The sequence below is a fragment of the Rhizophagus irregularis genome, chromosome 20 (genome assembly GCF_026210795.1).
Source record: "Rhizophagus irregularis chromosome 20, complete sequence".
Taxonomy (NCBI): Eukaryota; Fungi; Glomeromycota; class Glomeromycetes; order Glomerales; family Glomeraceae; genus Rhizophagus; species Rhizophagus irregularis.
Window position 1 is genome coordinate 965,606 of NC_089448.1, and position 19,036 is coordinate 984,641.

General features: G+C 37.1%; 4 protein-coding genes across 4 annotated transcripts; 2 read left to right on the top strand and 2 right to left on the bottom strand.

The window, feature by feature from the left end:
- Window positions 1-7,807: 7,807 nt before the first annotated feature.
- Window positions 7,808-9,148, bottom strand: OCT59_012845 (uncharacterized protein; the record flags this gene model as incomplete). The annotated part of the gene is made up of 1 exon (XM_025327393.2): window positions 7,808-9,148. The coding sequence occupies one exon, from the start codon at window positions 9,146-9,148 to the stop codon at window positions 7,808-7,810; it is 1,341 nt and encodes a 446-aa protein (XP_025171537.2).
- Window positions 9,149-10,566: 1,418 nt separating this feature from the next.
- Window positions 10,567-13,026, bottom strand: OCT59_012846 (uncharacterized protein; the record flags this gene model as incomplete). Its single annotated transcript, XM_025327392.1, has 1 exon — window positions 10,567-13,026. The coding sequence occupies one exon, from the start codon at window positions 13,024-13,026 to the stop codon at window positions 10,567-10,569; it is 2,460 nt and encodes an 819-aa protein (XP_025171536.1).
- Window positions 13,027-14,571: 1,545 nt separating this feature from the next.
- On the top strand, window positions 14,572-14,973 carry OCT59_012847 (uncharacterized protein; the record flags this gene model as incomplete). Its single annotated transcript, XM_066140405.1, has 1 exon — window positions 14,572-14,973. The coding sequence occupies one exon, from the start codon at window positions 14,572-14,574 to the stop codon at window positions 14,971-14,973; it is 402 nt and encodes a 133-aa protein (XP_066001290.1).
- A 1,434-nt stretch (window positions 14,974-16,407) lies between these two features.
- OCT59_012848 (uncharacterized protein) lies at window positions 16,408-16,938 on the top strand (the record flags this gene model as incomplete). The annotated part of the gene is made up of 1 exon (XM_066140406.1): window positions 16,408-16,938. One exon carries the CDS (start codon window positions 16,408-16,410, stop codon window positions 16,936-16,938), a length of 531 nt encoding a protein of 176 aa, XP_066001291.1.
- Between the last annotated feature and the right edge of the window lie 2,098 nt (window positions 16,939-19,036).

Below are 19,036 nucleotides of genomic sequence, written 5' to 3' on the forward strand. Positions count from 1 at the left end.
ATTTTTCTTCTTTCTTCGTCACCCCTTTTAAAAATAATTTTTTTTTTCGTACCTCACTTTAAAAAAATTTTTTTTTCGTCACTCTCCTTTGAAAAAAAAATTTTTCTTTTATTCCACTCTTCTTTTCTTTTAAAAAAAATTTCTTCTTTCTATTTCTATTTCCTCTTTATAAAAAAATTTTTATTTTTCTAACTTTGACGTCCTCCCTTTAAAAAAAAAATTTTTTTTTAACTTTCCTAACTTCGTTATCCCTCTTTTTTAAAAAATATTTTTTTTGGTTTATTCTTTATTCCCCTTTCTTCTTTATTTATATTTAATTTCATAGGCCAGCAGATTTTTTTTGTGAGAATATTCAGTTTCTTTTCTTTTTTTTTTTTTTGTAGATCAGTTTGGGAGTCCTTTTCTTTTTATAGGATGATTCAGGATTTTTTCTTTTTTTAGGTCAGTTCAAATTTTTTTGTTTTTTTGTATGTTGGGTTCAGATTCTTTTCTTTTTGTAGGTTGTTTCAGTTTTGTTGCTTCAGAGTCTTCTTTTTTGTAGGTCAGTTTTGGATTTATTTTGTTGTTTTGGTTTCTTTTTCATTAGACGCCTCATAATTCTTTTCTTTTATGTAGGTCAGACATTCTGGAGTTCTCTTTCTTTTTTTGTAGAAATGCTGACCTTTGGTGACTTGGACGATTGCAGATGCTATATGAAGGGGGGTTTTGTTTCCAATCTTTTTTTTTGTTCTTTTAGGTTGTTTTACTCCAAATGAACCTGAACTTATAGATAATTTAGGTTGCAATAGGTGGTTTTAATAAAGAGGGAATTTTCATAATGTATTTGTACTTTGTTTATTTTTTATTTTTTATTTTAATTTAATAAAGTGAAATTAGATTTATGTAAATACAATTATAGTAAACTGTAATACAAATAGTAAATTCAGTGACCAAATCGTATAAATTTCGTGATAAAATCAGTGATCAAATCATGCAAATTCCATATAAATCCCGTGCAAATTCCGTATCCAAACCATATTTTTGGTGATACGGAATTGTGCATTTTTCCGTATCCTATTATGATACGTTATTTCTAAGGAAAAAAAATCGTATAAAAACTTCATAAAAAACGTATCCAATTTTTTTATAGGGCTTGGTTATGCATATGAGGTCAACAGTAGCAAACCCATGAGAAAGTGTCCCGATTAATTTACTGACATTATATCCGTGATTATATTCTTGGCTGCGTATGTCAACTAAATACGGAACTCTATTTCTTCGGAATGCCTCCAGACATTCTTGCAGCTATTGACTACAGTAACATGTAACCATGGATATTGTGTGTTAAAAGACAGAACAATGAAATCTTGATTTCTAAGATGCTCACCTGAAAGTACCAAAGAAATAATCATACATGTGCTAACGACTTACATCTCATATGCGATGGTGATTGTAATAACACACATACCCATGGCTGCTGCAATGTAATTTCACAAGAGACTTTATAAATGTATAAAAAGGAAAAGACATGAACTGCAAACGTTACCCGTTATTTCTGTTAACATTAACGTATTACTAGCGTAGTGGAACTTATAATTTCCCATTTTGTGGCAGTGAACGTGGGCGATTGTATCTATTGTAGAACGAACCTTTCATACGAGTGTTTGTCACTCAGTGATACCTAATAATTTTCACTTAATATGAGTACGTTAGTTATGTGAACGTTTATCCTCCATCATTTAAGTAACTGGATCGTGAATGCCGGTTATTCTCCAGAATCTACTCCTAAGTCTTACTCTGTTCATTTGGGATATTGGTGTTCGCAAAATTTCTTGTGGCCGAATAGTTAGTTACGGTGTTATTGTCATAAACGTGTTCAATGAATGTAGTCGCAGTAGAAGTGATATTTGTAATGGACGGAAAAACGGATCTACTGTGGCAGACGTTTACACGAATTGTTCGCTTTATAACTTCTATATTGTACAACTCAAGCAATATTCAGGTCACAGGTTTGTGCTTTGCAGTCGGTGTACGTTATGCTACTTTGGAAATATTTCTGCTCTCGTCTCACAAATAAATGTTGTATCTCTGATTATGAGAAGCTAATACTGTGACTGCGAATGTTTGAGCATCTTGTTTTTAGTATTTTTTTGTTTTCGAAGTCAATGCTATGCATACCTCTTGAGAGTGCAACGTTTCACTGCAATCCTATCCACTAATTCAACAGAGGGTACTACGTTCTTGAAACATTCCTTATGACACTTCATAACTATGTATGTAGTTGCGTATGCTGTTGTACACCATTTTAAACTATTGCTATCCCTACCCTACATTTTTACACTGAAATCATACGTTAGTAAATAATGGTATAAAGAAATCGGTTTCTAGACCACAAAGAACGCCCAACTGTATCACGAGTTTCATTCACCTCTCTGTGTTTCGAATCAATGCGACTGCAGCTATTCAGTTTTTTCTTTAAGTGTTACTTTGTTAATGGCACAGTGTGGGTACTCGGGTGGAATACTTAGACACTGGAACAAATCCACTTTAACATAGAGAGAGTATATCTACAGAGCGTATTTTATAGTAACTGACCAGATTTCCAAAGGTTGATCGTATCAAATCCGATTGATCTTTACTGCATATGCTTTACTATGAAAGATTCATAGGCTCCTCTGTGTCCTTAACGAAACAATATTCCTCAGGCAGCCTTGAGACTGAACAAGCGTATATGAATGATGCCTATAGACTTTCGAAACAATTTCCCTGTTCAACTAGTCCCATAAGTGATTTGTTCCCTAATGTACATTTACCACTGGTATCGTGATCATCTAACCTCGTCACTTCTTAGTTCTTTTCCAGATTTTCTGTCTATTGTCAGTGGAACTAGGGTAATCTTTTATGATATTCATGAAAGCACACTAATGAAAAAAGATGTGACCACGGGACGAATTGTAACGCAGATTACTTTTGCCAAGGGATTTCAACGAACACTTGTTCGCCTGAAACACTTGACTTCTATTGTGGGCTTGCCCTAGTTCCACTGTATTTATTCACGGTTTTCCTCATGTGTCTACATACAATCTGATATCATTATCCTCTTTCCCGCTTATATTTTCCGCAGTCGCTTACGTTATTTTCCCTCGTTGACACTTGGCATTACCTGACTGTGTTATATTGTGTCAGAATTAATCCGAATAAAATTTTAAGACACAACGATTTTGATCACGTAACTTCATAACTCATATAGTGTGTTGATAAATAATTAACAAGGCCAACTGGTAGAATGTGTATGGTCATATTTAGCAACACTTAACGATTGATGTTGAAGTATATGCAAGCGATAAATATTCCAATGCGTCAATTTATCCCGTGACTTTTGAAATTGTGAATTTTATTCACAGAATTTTATCACGTGACTTCTTAATAAAGTAGTGAAATAGGGAGCCTGTGACCCACGGGTCACGGTCTCATTGTTGAGCACCTGCTGCGGAGTTATCTTGAATCACGTGACTTTGATGACTCCAGGTCGTTGAAATTTTTACAGTTCAGTCCGTTCTGTAATTTGCGGGACGGGCTGTCTCAGAAATCACGTGACTTTGAGCGACAAAGAAGTGTCCTACCAAAATGGAACTCCTCTCAGAGGGGACCTTTCATATATTATGTTAGCATAATAAGTGGACAACGGAAAAAATTATTCAGGGACTGTCTCGGAAATTCCAAATCTGAAGAAGCCTTAGCTAACATTTTAATAGTTCGTTTATTATCATCTGAGCACTTTAACTTTGGATTATCGCAATGTACTGTGGCATACCTTATTGGTAACGATAAACACTATATAACTCGTTGTATTTTTCTTGTAACCACTTATTCGGTAAAGAAGTAAGTCATTTCAACGTAACTGGGCTTGCCCAAATTTCCCTTTAACTATATGGTACATACTTAGTTTATACGAAATCGAGTGCATTCAACTACATGAAGTAGATAGTATAGCCGACGATAATCGAATAATTCATTAGTATACCTACTCTCGTTTCTCAGAAAAAATGATCGATGTTACGAAACAACTCAGTTACATGATTTCTTGACATTGCGGCAACACATAACAAATATCATACCATGCTTATAGCAATAGTTGTTTCTAGTTACCAGATATTCAAATAACACTTGTAGTTCACAATATGGTTATGCTTATCAGTTCTTATCTGCTTTTACATGCAGAGGCGTTATTCAGTTTCAGTGAAACTAGCTATTCCAAAAGAACTCTGGAACTCTTGTAGAGCTACGGGGTAAAGAGAAGCTACTAATATCCAGAAGATATTATGATCTTCATATGATAAGCACTCAATTATTACTTTGTCGACCCCTTGCAAAACAGTATGATCATCAAATTTTGTACCATACACTAATAAGTGTTTCCCATATCTCCGAGGATTTACGTGAACAAGTTTTCATCCTGACTAGTATTAATTAGAACTAATTCTGTGCTACATAAAATGATGATCAATAATCAGTTTGCATTAATAATTATACACTGTGGAACTTTTCGTGTTACATGTTTACACTGCCGAGAACATCATATTGTAATTTTTAATATTGTGATCATAGTAGTTACCAATATTTCACGTAACGTATTATGAAACTGATACCAGAATATATATTGACTCGAAATTCCCGAATGTAGCTCGCTCTGTCTCCCTGAATTGTTAAAGATGAATCACTTTGTGTTGATATATAGTAGTGAACGTTATTTCTTGGAAAGAGGAGAACAAGCAATTACGTAAAAACAGTCAAATATGTTTATTTTTGAATTCATTGTTTCAGTAGAGCTTGATGAAGCTACAAGTGACCAAAAGAAACTCTCACAAATTTTATGGAAATACTGGCATTTTGTAGTACAGTACAGTTTTTTTATTCGGAATAGTATGATTTACTAAGACACGAAATGGTGTTAATAGGGCATTTTTCGCTAATACTTGCCCTCACGTCGTCATTCATATGACACGTTATGCTATCAGTCATATGATACTCTACTCTGACCGTCTTGTTGCTCAACCACGCTTTTAACAGAGGAGGTTCTAGGAACCTAGGTTCCTGGGCTCAGAGCGTTACATGACCAAACACATATGTTATGTCATCGGTCAGGAAATAACTAGTTTCCCATGACATTTCATATGTCGTTTAATGTAGTAACATGGGAGTGAAACCCTACAGAATACTACCTTTTCATTAGTGTTTCTTAGTCTTTGATAGATAGAAAATGGAATCCGAAATTCCCAACACTGCGCAGAAGTTTACTTCGTAGCTCTGCCTAGTAAAAACACATGGTTTACAATAAGCGTATTTAAGATTCGAAGTACAAAACTTGTCAATGTAGTAAACTTGTCTAGTAGTTAACGGAATGAGTGTCTCTTAACCTTTTATAAGATTCTGTCCTTATATATTGTTTTTTGACTTATAATTTTGAGAATACAACCATACTCATGTATTTGGTTCCTTTGTTCAGAAACGAACCTCATGGCCTCATGTGTTTAGGAATTGTTACAAAACTGTCAATATAATGATAATTCCACGTCACTATTTACTTAGTCTATAGAAACCAGTTAACTTGCAAAAAAATTTTACGTATGTTGTTGTGCTCGTTGGTGGGCATTGACGTTTTACGAAAAACTAACAAGTAATTTCTCCTAAAACTAACAGAGTGTAACCTATTTAGTTTATCCACATTAAACGAATGATCCTGGTTGATTTCTACTTCATTTACTATACATATATATTTAAACAGGAGTTCGTTAGAAACGTGTTCACTAAACAAAGAAGGAATGTACAAGATAAATGAAAAAAGTCACAGGCGTGGCACATTATTCTAGTAAGTTACTTGGCAGCTATTTACACGGCAAACGAGATTTATTTCATGTGATTATTTTGTTTCCGACTGAAATAGTTTACTCGTGGAAGTGAGTTTCACACTAAAATACGTAGTACAAAATTCTAGGATGTATTTGTATTACTAACATTAACTCAGTGAAACTGAGCGAAGCTCCATCGTTAATTCCATAGAAAACACATAATATTCGTTTAGTTTATCTCTGAAGAACAGTTGTGTACCAAATAATAATACCCACTATAGCGCTATATAGTCTCTGACTCGACTTATTTAACTTAATCTTGTGACGATAAAATCATACCAATTTGGTTGCACAGAGAAACAAAAAATATTATTTTGTAAGTTTCTATCTCAGCAAGCAAGGTCATTCATAACCATGGAATAATTTCTCGTATAGAAAAATTCGGAATGATGTACTATTAAGTAATAATAACACTATTCATATTCGTTGTTTTAGGATAGTATGGTATCTTGTATGCAGCCCCGGTATTCAATTTTTTACCGCATTATCAAGTACCACTTAATACAACTGATCTCATAAATATCCTTTGGTGGCAATACTTGTAACGTTAATGCAGTTACTATTTATTTCTTATATTTTTTAATAAATACGAGTTACATGCTAATGAAAGAAATACTTCATGCACGTTTTTGATAGAGGGTGGAAAAATGTAGTCAAGAAACTCATTTGCTAATAATCGTTGTACCCTTAGTTAAATTCTCAACAGATACAGTATAATAAACGAGAAAAGGTACAAGTTGTTCATACTACAGCTGACACCATTATTCACTGTTGATTATGCTATATCCTACAGTAGTACTGGGCGGATATTACTGTTGTCTACTGTTCCCAATAAAATGGGATAATAATGCTTTCATAAATTCAGTATGATTCATTTAGAAAACATAATTTTTACGTAACTGTATTTACGACATGCCGTGGTATTACGAAGTAATGTGTTCCTAATGTGAAGGGGGCTAAAGTGCAGAAATTCTAGCCAACAAATGTTTACCGCTTGTTCACTGTAAAAGCAACTCGTTGCGTTATATCGCTGGTTAATAGAACAAATGCGATTTCGATTAGATTGATATAAACATATCGCTGTGACAGTTACCATTTTTTTAGCTATAATGAGTGTAACAGCAAGTAACGACAAGTAACAGAAATTTGTCTGGTCTTACTGATCGAAAACAACAAACTATTACTATTAAGAGAAAATCCGTTGACCTCAGATATCGTTGTAACGTGTAAAATGTCAAGGTGACTATAAGTCAAAGTGTCTCAATGGGCACATGAGATGGGCCCTCATTTATCCAGAGTCTTCACAAGAATAAATACTGCGCTACAGTCACGTGACACTCCACACATATGTTCAGAGTGTCACATGAAACAATACTGCGCCACGGTCACACGATGGTATCGATATCACGTGTTCTTCCTAATTTCGGGGAAAGTGGGGACACATATTGATAGCATTTTACTATCGGACATGAGCAAGTGTTAATAACTGGTACAAACCATGTACTATGTAAGACAGTGTAGTATCACAAGATTAAGAGTGCGGTTACGCAACTACTTTAATCAAAAACAATGAGGACCGTTAACACGTAATATGAACTGCGTTAGTGATGATATGTCCTCAGTTTGCCAAAAATATAACTTCTCCAATTCTTTGTATTCGTTTTTTATGTATGTGCACTATTCGTCGGACACGTAATAAAATATGCTAACCAATGCATCGGATAACAACTATTCTCGGTGACACAAAAACCCCCCTGTTCGTGGAATGGCGTAGTCCTCCCGTTTTTTTCATTTAATCTTCTCTCCCGTACTTATGTTCTACGTGTTGGTATAGACAAAATCTCGCCAACCTGTTCATGCAGATCCTTCACTTATATCAGTCGGAGAGCCCTTGGCTAGGCGAGCCCACTGTTCAAAGATCATGCTCTTACGTCCACCACTAAGGGACTTGATAGTGGGAATATAGACTTTCGTGAGTTAACGAAAGGAGACATAGGAGTATCAAACTGTCTTACCGGATTTTTTTGGTGATTATATATACGGTCCATTTCCTTTAGTGTTATTCGGTGTAGTTGAATTCTCCTATGACACAATGTGAACCAATCGGCAAGTAGCTTGATGTTTCGGCCCAGTAACACTTTAGGAGAATGCCTTTTTTTGGAATTGGCTGTAGATAATTGCTGTGGAAGCAGAATAATACCATAAGGTGACTTCTTACTCATCACCTTGGTACCTCTGTACCCTTTAGAAACTGTTCCTCTCGAATAGCATGACAAGTTGTAATTCTCAGGAAAACAAACAGAAGTCGCATATCTTAGTTTATCACAGCATAACCAACTTAGGACGAAATTATTCGAAGTCTCCTGTATATTTTTATGTTCTGGTGGAAAAATCATACGTTGAAGAATAGTGGCCACAATCGCATTACTCATACGGAATGACTCGTAGATGGGATTAAATAACAAACATGGGGAATCATCACACAAATGAGGAATTGTACCGTGAAGTTCGATTATTTCTTCCGCAACAACGTTTCCATTCGAATCAGAAGAGGCCGTAGGTTCCACTGGTACCTCGTGATCATTCTGAAGGAAATCACAGCAGTTTTGGTCTGATGGTATCAATGATCCACCCTCGGATTCTACGAAATCTAACGAACAAATATGGTCATCAGATAAATAATTACAGTATACAGGATAGTCAGTCTCATCGCTGTCAGAAAACAAAGTTTCGTTCAGAGGTCTCTCCTTCTCGTCATTGTTATTCTCAGCTTCACTGAGATAGTCAAGGTCCTCATTTTCGTCAAAAGAAGCGACAAGAGACGATGTCATATTCTCTGGGAAAGAATGAGGCACAATAGTATAAGAATTATTTGTGTAATCGCAGTCTTGTGTATACTGTGAATAAGGTTCTCGTTCAGAGAATTTTTTTGCACGAAATTTTTGCTCAGCCTTATATTGACATTCACGGACATGAGGTCCGATGTCTTCTATGGCAAACATTCCTTCAGGTATGGTGAGGTAATCTTCAGGGCCAAGGGAGAAACCATATGTCTGGGCAAGGAAGTTATTAAACCCATTAATGTAAGCTTCCAAAGCAAGGCGTTGAGCAATATAGCGAGCATAGGGATTCGAACTTTTTTCTTCGTGATATGAAGAAAGATCATAGTCATCTTCAGCATCATAGTTATCGTCAGCCATATCATATACAGGGTAATTCTCCATTATTTGATTTTCAGAAAAATATACGTATTGTTGCATTTTTTCAAATGGGATAATTCTATTATCTGCATTACACGACATAGCTCGTATTTCTAATTTCCCAAAGATTATATAATAATGTATTTGTTTAAATAAAAACGATAAGACACCCTATGAGAAAGGGATCAGTAGGAGAACACTTGCCCACAGAAGAATCATGGTTGCATTGTGGGTACATCGCCGAAAAAAACTTTGTAGTATGTAGAGTCTAACGCATAACAGAATAACACCATAATGGTAACAGTTGGAGACATAAAAAATCTTAAACAACAGAGAGGGAAAATGAACAATAAGAGCCATTCTCTTAGGAACGTGGGTAATTCCTCTTACTAAAAGGCCAGAAGAACATAACATAGTAATCTGCTCGTGACACTCCAAGTCTTCACTCCTTTATGAGTAAAGGTGGACCCAGAGGGCTAGTCTTAGTTTAGACTGCCACTAACGGTGAGTAAAATTTTCATGTAACTCAGTGGAACCGGGCTCTGCACAAAAACAACGTGTAAAATAGTATATTTAAGTAGTAGTATTGGTATTCGCAAATTCTTATTTCTTGTTTCGAAGAGAATGTTTTGTGTCAGTAGGAGAGCCTCAAAGAGTACACATTATTTAATAGTAGAGTTTAAGATATGTTAACTAAAACGCAGTCACAATGAGACATGTAAGATAAAGCTAAGTAGTCGCTCCTGTTCGTATTAAGGCACACATATTGTGCTTCTAATGGACACACAAAGTAGAACTGTAGTCAACTTGACGAAATAGCTAAGAGTGCTATTAATAGTAAACAAATAATTCACTGTTATAGAATAGCATGTAAGAAATAGTAGCATGAGACAAAATGCAAAACCTTCGACCAGGAAAATTGTGGACACGTACCTGTTATCACATTACCCGTTCAGAGTTTCATATGACTGAATACGTCAGTAATTGTTAAAATAAAAAGTATTATACGGGAGCTAAAGTGTACATGCGGGTTCCACTTCCCATAAAACCAAATGGTTTATAATTCGAGAGGAAGTCCTACCCAGAGGGTAGTTCGGAAGGTCCATGGACTAATTTGCGACCATTTGCTTATAACTGATAACGTAATGTACTGTTTGTGAAATATCTCTCGTCGCTAAGAAATAATATGGTGTTCTCAGTAACGAGCTGAGTGGCATTCTACATGTACAATTAGAAATATTTGCATGTTGTATCCGAGAGTGCTTAGAAACAAAAGATATGCGAATAAATACAATAAATTAGTCGTAGTTCTACCAAGTGAAGCCGAAGTAGACGGTAGTTAAGGGCTTCGAACACAACATACAGTATTGCTACAAAAAACAAGTGTATCCGATAGACATAAATACTCACCGTAGTTCCTTTGAATAATAGAGGATTAGGATTACGTTAACCATACAATAGCATAAACTGTAGGTACTTCAGACAATGCCGTTGATGTTACTAACTCCATTAAAAACGCTAGCAATCATCACAGCATATTCGTACGCACAGTTTTGGCCATATGGTGTATTTTTTCCCAATACGGCAGAAATAGCATCGTCCAGCTCCACTAGCTCATGAGACGGTCCTTCTTCGGTAAATAAACCTTCGATGGAAAGAGTTGACTGTGGAATAGGTGTTCTTTTTGTCCACTCAATATAGTATGAACGCACATCAATAGTATCTACTTTGGTACCCAGCACAGACAAGAATGCCGAAATTTTCTCAACTAAGAGAAAAGAAGCCTTCGACCAATACAGAAAAGTGAACACGGCGGCATTAGTTTTTACCCACTGATAGAACTCAGCAAAAGATTCTGCGTCATCCGTATTTTCTCTGTGGTATAGACCGAGTATAGAGTCTGTGCCCGGGACAAAGGCCAATGCGGCAGTCTCGTCAAATGATACATCAACAGCGATATAGTGTTTATTTGGGGGGTAATGTTCCGACAGGCATGGGTTATATTGCGATGCCATAACAGAAAGGCTCAATGCAAACAGTGCACGAGTAACATCTTTTACCTCATCGAGTGGGAGCGGTAAAACTTCACGGAAATGGCCGACATCGCAAGGAGCCATGCCATTCTTTTTTGGGTGCTCTTTCGTATTCAACAAATAGGCTCTCGAACACCCTGTCATAGAAGCATAAATAGCGGCTTCGATATAATGGGACGGACGTGGTGTAGTATGGTTCATTTCAACAATCCCCACGATGTCATCGTTCTCATCGCAGGAGGCGAAATCTACAGCACCAATCAGTTTTCCGATGTGTGCCCCCCCTTTATGGGGAAAGATGTCAATGTGTACTTCTTTGCGGTACCACTGTAATTTTTCGATAGACAGACTAGTAAGAATTTTCTCGACATACGGTCTAAGTGTGTCATACGAAAGAGTATAATGTTGCAGCCGCTCAGATGGTTCAAGCAGTTCTTTCCTTCTGTTTTTTTCTGCGCTTTTCATAGTAATAGTGTCCCATTCGATACCACAATGTGTTGCAATGAACGCTTTCACGAAGAGTTCAACGAAGTCTGGGTCATTTTTTATGATAATAGACAAACATGGAATAGCGTTTTTATCATCAGAAACGACTGGTTTCCACCATTCTATCGCTGTGGCTAAGTTGTCCCTCACTTTCAGTATCATTTTGGAGCTCCGGTAGTCAGGGTATACAGCAGGGAGGGGAGGAGGGAAAAATGCTTTCTTAGTTACCAAATCAGTTTGCAGGAGACTTTTGGGGATAGCATCAAAAAACGGAAAGTACTGGAAATCCTTCTCAAAAACAACCAGTAAGTCGTTTTGTGCCCTAGAGAGGGCAACATACAGTCTTTTGATGAGAGACACACGAGAGAGGAGTTTCTGGTACTTAGCGTTGGGTTTCATCACCACCACACTTTTTCTTTCTCGACCCTTGAGCTTACACGCAGTCCCTACCACCAACGAATGCTCGTCATTAACGTTATTGCCCATGTCTTCATTGTACACAATGATTTGATTACGGGAGTCATGGCGGTAGGACCGTTCACGAATGTTGAGGACCAACTCATGGCAGCCATAGTGCTTTACAGACACGGGGCCAATGACAAATATCTCATGGGGGCTGTACGTTTTTATCTTTGTTCCGATAATCTTGCCCTCTAGTGAAAGAGAGTTGTAAACATTAGGCGACGCAATTGTTACAGTGCCGGTCATGTCAGTGCGTGTGGCAGTCTGTTGGCGATGGAGAGTCGGAAAGTGAAGGGCACTGAACGCATTAAGAAAGGCAACAATACGTGGAGCGGATCTATGGTTATACGAGAGGTACACGACATTGGATGGATCCACCGACTTAAGAAAATTAGAGAACCAGTATGCGCCAGTGTAGAGCTCCTGGCGTGGATCCCCTGCTATCACTAAGTGTGAAGAAGAAGGAGGACGCAATTGGTCTATAAACGGGGACAGCTCTGTTGTAACGTCCTGGGCCTCGTCCACGATGACCCAGTCCCATATTTCACTCTCGAGTCGTGGAATGCAGGCCGCTCGTTCTTCAGAAAGTTGATAGCTCCGCTTGTTATTTTCATCTAGTCTTTCACCGAGGGGTTGCAGTCGAGACCAGTAACCGTATTCGTGAAAGGTCACCACGTAGCAACCTTTGATCCATTTCGCAATGATGTTTTTCTTACTGCGGGCGGGAACCCTGAATGCTTTAAGTCTTTTCTCAAAATCGTCTCGAGCCTTTTTGTTGTACATAAGGACGAGTATCCTAGCCGGCTTCATAATACTGGCAATGAACGCACATAGGCCCGTAGTTTTCCCTGCCCCAGGTCCTGCCACTAACACTAGCTCTTCTTTCGCAAAACTGCTAATAAAAATCTCTTGGTCCTTGTCTGGGACAAACTTTTGCTTGTTTTTGTGGGAAGGCATTCAATCTGCGGCCTCTTCTGCACAAAAGAATAGCATGCATGTATTTTCTTATGTTCAATATCTCACATGTTATGAAGACACCCACACTAGTTCCTAGGGAATTGGCCATGAAATTGTACTTCAAAACTAAGTAGAGATTTTCCTATACATTTCCGGTCGAATGCCCAAGCTTTTTTATTTTCCACCTTCATTGAAGTTAGTCAACAAAAGCTGGTATTGCCGCCCATAGTCGACTTGTATTTCCCCGAACAGACTAAGAGAATGCACGACTACATGTATAGTTTGATTTCGTGAAATACAGAGCCTATATTGATAATTCCGGCATTCTAATACCCACAGACGCAATAATTCCATCCAGAAAAATGAGGGTACTTCACTTTGTGGACAAAGTACATGAATATAATAATATATGACCTCCATAATTAATGAACCCGGATAACGCCCATATGGCTTGAACAAATTTGATACCTGGTCAAGGAATTCTTGTTATTCGGCCTGACGCAGTATCACGTGATTTATTTGGGAACCAGAGGCACATTCTCCTCACGTGACTAGTAAATTTTTTACGTATTTCAAAAATTAAGGCTTAATCGCAATAAGGACTAGTTTTGTGTGAAGCACATGATATTTTGAACTTAATAATGGTTAAGAGGGAATCGGTTGACTATGTGTAAAAATTCGAATACCTAAGAGATGAGTTCGGTCCTCTGAAGAACACTAACTAGTATAGGGGAACGAGTTGACTGTTTTCCTCATACTAATGTTCTCAATTCGCTTCATGTGCGGAGCTAACTTCGCACTGACAGTAATTTAGTCTATGAGACTTCCAAACTACCCTCTGGGTAGGACTTCCTCTCGAATTATAAAACATTTGGTTTTATGGGAAGTGGAGCTTTCCGTATGCATTGTGTTATTATCTATTAACAGTAATACTCCGCACCTTCAGGGTATTGGCGTGTGAAAATAAGAAGAGTATTGCGTGCAAATATATTCAAGGAAAACATGTATGGATTTCTGAGTGAAGCGAGGATAGTTACCCGGGATTTTCCTACGAAGTGAAGATCACCAGTTCGGAGGAACTCTGGTTTAACTAAAGCAAAGTAAAGCGAAGAGTGCAGTTGTCCAGTTTCGCTTGTTTATGGGATTACAAATTATCTACACACCAGTGCGAATTTCCCTTAACAGTTTATTTTATTACTCTGTAACTGCTCATCTTCCTGAACTGAGCTTCTACATTAATGGAGAGTCATTGCAGCCAGTGTTTTTATGCTTGAAACTAGATATCTACTACTATTCGTAAAATTGAATATATTTTTATATTAAAAACATCATGGACACTCCACTGGAATATCGTTGTTATTGTTACGAGTGTGATACAAACTGGCCCATAGTATTCACACAGAATATTGAAAAAGGTGCACCGAAAATACTGTATTCTCTGATTAGAGATATTCATGAATTGAAGAAAATAGGGGGGTACTGAAAATCGACGTTAATCTTGTTGAGACAAGTAGCCCTTCTCAGTTAAATTCTGTACTAGCTGATATGCAGTTTAACTGTTATTTTATACAGGATCTGTTGTTATCATGGGAACAAAATACGCAATTGCATACTAATTATAATATTACCATTTTAGAAAAAGTGTCAACTAATTTCAAAGCCATCGTAAATGACATACATGCCGTAAAGTCTATAGATGCTACTAATGAAAATTTGGTAGTAGAATACCTCAAGCGTTGTGATCAAAATATTCTCCAGATGTACGACGATATTAATGTGATCGTCAGTCAATTGTATAGTCATACTAATCCGCATGTGCTCGAAGAAAGACGAAATTCTATAAAAACCGTTTACAGGAGAAAAAGCATTTGCACTGGTACACAATCTAATGGGCAAAATCCTGAGTATGATCAGAGCAATTATTCAGAAGTATGTGTAGTGCAGTAGCAATAAAGCAACCAATATAAAAATTTGAGCTTTGTCTGACTTTCGTCCTGTTCATTGGAGTAATAAATACGAGAAACGACAATTTGTTTTAACATATTTTTTCCTCTTCCAAAAAATAATACACACAAAAATGATACACACTACTGTATGTATAAATATGCTAGTCTGGGTGTCTATTTTTTAAGGTTATACTACTACAACACTATGAAGGAGAATGCTGAAGAATATCTGTGTTAAAGAAATCCATGCCCGTAGTGGGGTTTTAAGGATGAGCGCAGAACTCATGATATAGTGAAATAGCTAAAGCCAATAGCCACAATATACAGAGTATTTTAACACATGGTTACCATTTTTCTCTTAAGGATTCGTAGTTGCCCATGTCCATTGTTATGGACCATACCAGTCATTATGCCAATTTCAAATCATCGTGCTACGAAGATTTTCACTTGCGACACTGTTTTAACTCTTTAATGTCTCACATAGTGGAATAAGCACATTATTTAGTTTTACTGGAAAAGTATGCTCGTTTCCTAAGGAAACTGTTTCGAAAATACGTAACTTTGATCGTTCCTTAGGAAACTGTTTTTGAAGTTGTACTAAAGGTGACATACTGGTTACGGTCTCATCATTGGCAACAGATTGTGCTACAGGGATGTCATGATGTATGAACTAATTTTGTGTTGCATGAGACACAGTAGAACTATGGAATAAGACAAGTAGATGACCTAGTCCACAGGTCACCAGTCTCGTTATTTGAGCATCTTTCTACGTAATAGTGTTACATAAGTAATTTTTCGCATGGGCAATCTTCCACATGTAGTTGACGAACTTCATCTTAAGGAAGAAATCATTAAACAAGAAAATCGGAAATACTTCGAGATTCCTTCTGAATACAAGATTGCGACGTGAACAAAAACTTCTGTAATCCCTTGTAGACCCTTTGTGACAATAATCAGCACAACACTTATATCATTATCTGTCATATGGAAATCATATCGAGAACATTAATGGCCAATGCGTTTCTCCTAAATGTTTTTACATTCCTGAAAGGAATCCGTATAAAATCCTTCTATTATCCAGTTTGCCTATTACCGAAACGAATAATGAGTTTACTTATTCATTATAGCATGGCAATCAAGCCCATACCATGTGCTCTTCTATAATTTATTTAAGAACAAATACCGGTGGACATTATACCGCAATGTGCTTGAACATCTTCCGGTATTGTGTTTCCCTACTCCATGCAAACACAACTATTGTATCTCAAGGCTAATTTTTTATGGGCAAAGAACTAAAGATGAGTGGCTCGCTGAAACCTGGTAGCACTTAACACTGTTGTGAATAAACTGTACGGTACTCCGGTGTTGCGATAAAGCAGAAACTATATATTCTGTAATATAGGGCGTGTACTCTTCGAGTGGTCACTGGCTGATAATGAACATAGATGACAGTGAAACCACGTTTATTGAAAACTTTATAGATAGGAAAATCCAGGATAAGGAAATATATGTGTATAAAGATGACGAAAGGAACATACGCCGCAGAAACAAAATCGTCTTACTGCATGGTCGACTTTTAATGGTGACAGAGGATGGAATTCCGTGTTTTTCCCCTGGGGACTTCAAAAAAGTAGCCACGAACAATGTGGTACTTCGATACTCTACAGAAGAATTTCCAGTAAATGACTATGGTGCGTCTCGTATAAACGAAAACATGAATAGGTTTGTTAATACTACCATGCCATCAGAATTCGATTCACACCTGTGCGTGCGAATGCGATTTGTTACAGAAATCAGATTAGTGTTTCCTGGGGACTGCGTTACTAGTACAACTGTTTCAGGGATTAGCACAGCCAAAATTGTCGACAACGATGGCACGAGAATGCTAATATCGAATAATTATTATCCCTGTACAACCTTTGGAGAATTTGGGGAACTAGCACAAAAGGGATACTTTAGGAACTAATGAATGGACTCTGTTTGGGTATATTTGTCGCACATCCATGTAAACTCCTCACATCCTATATGGTAGGCTACCTTGTGCCTATGTAAAGTAGAGATGCGTTATTTTTTCTATTAACATATTCACGAATGCTGTACGTTTTAAGAAACCTCATTATGTATTGCCATACTCAAAAAATATATTGCTTTGTTGTGTCTTTTTTGTTGTCGTTAAGAATAATAAGCGAATGATAATTATTTTGTTATTAACGGACAACGACTGTGGAGAAAATACCAGGAATATATGCAGAGAAGAGATTTAGTGGCAACCCTTCTTCTTTAACTATAAATAATCTTTTTAGCATTTCTCGTATCCCAGTTCAAAAATGGCAAAAGACAATGTAATGCATGGAGGTATAATTAATGACCAAATGGGATCGAATGCGTGCCTAACAAAAAATGAAGGCTCCTTCGCAGGTGAGTAATGATTAAATTGAGCTATGTTCCTGTCGTCTATCACTGTCGCCAGCGCTCTGAACATTCGAATCGGAAGCACTGGCTTTATTGTTTTTGTAGTCCTAGGCAACGATTCGTTAGAATGTTGTCTCTATGTATGAAACTTACTTACAAGTCATGGTAACGAATATGGTCACATGTGTTCTGAATGATTGTTCTGTGCATAGGGATTTTACAGAAAGGAGCTATGTAAGAGAAGACGAGACCACTGGTTTTTTAAGTCATATGTCAAACATTATCCCAATCCCTCGTATACCTGGTTTTTGTACGATTATGCTGTTTACTTTATATTCATGTCGACTATGTGTATAAATTTCTGAATCCCAAATTAGAAACACATTCTTCGCAATACCATGAGCGTGGACTTCGCTCTTCTGAAGAACACCAACTAGTTTAGGGGGTGAGTTGACCGTTTTGGAGTTTGTGCTTCGTACCTCAAATGTTCTCAATTCAGACACTTGACAACTTCTTTTACTCAGCAGAACCTACGAAGTAAACTTCTACACAGTGTTGGCATTTTCTGAATAAGTGGAACTGGATAAGCCCATTTCTATACATTTGCCTTGCTATGCTCTTGAGGTATAGAAAACGAAGAAATACACACTTTGTCCTGTTATGTGGACTTATCCCTGTCGCTGCAAGATAACGAAATTCCTAGGCTATGTCTACGAAGTAGAATCTGCCTTGGATTTGTACGGGCACAACTAAAAAATAATCACACGGATGCTCTCTTTTTTACTAAACAGTGTGAATAATTAAATAATATTAGAATTGCCATTAAACAGGTGAAATTGGGATGAAAATTTCGAAGTAGAACCTCTTTATTGTCTTGTGAACCATACTTCTTTGATCACTAGCTACAGAATTTAAGTGTCCTGTGGCGTAATTTTTATGTTTAGCAATCTTCTGCATTCCGTGCGTTTTACATGAGATCCACGGAACATTCTGGTGAAATAAATTTTGTGCTACAAGTTACTTTTGTCGGGCAGGTTTTATGACCATAAAGTCCATGTATATCATAGTATTTTGGCTGTAAAAACTATCAACCAGGTTAAATACGAGCTTGAAGTGAACAAAGTATACCGCAGTAGTATTATGTAATACAAATAACGTGACACTCTACACATTGCCCAGAGTGTCACGTGACTTGTGACGTATTATAATTTTTTCAGCCGAAATAATAAACATGCTTAGCAGTTCATGCTAAGTTGTAAAACATGTAACGAAGTAACGAAGTAAGGCATTCGTGACCCACGGGTCACAGTCTCTTAGCTGAGTATTTTTGAATAGATTGTACTACATGAGTGAACACTTGTACCACATAGCGGTATTAGTGCAGTATACTGTAGTTGTTATTGTTAATATTATCCATTACGTTATCGCTATGTAAGATACATTTTTGTGTTCTCGTTCGTCTTTCGTTTAATGTTTACTCTTCTGTTTCCTCTGTTATCCCATTTTTACCTGTTTCATGAAAAAAGTATTGGAACTACTACCCCTATGAACTGACCGTCTTGCCCTATGAACGTAGGTCCCTAGAACCTCCTCCTCCACTTCCGAAGGAAGGTCTAAAGACTAATTTTCCTCGTTCCTCGAAAAATCATAGA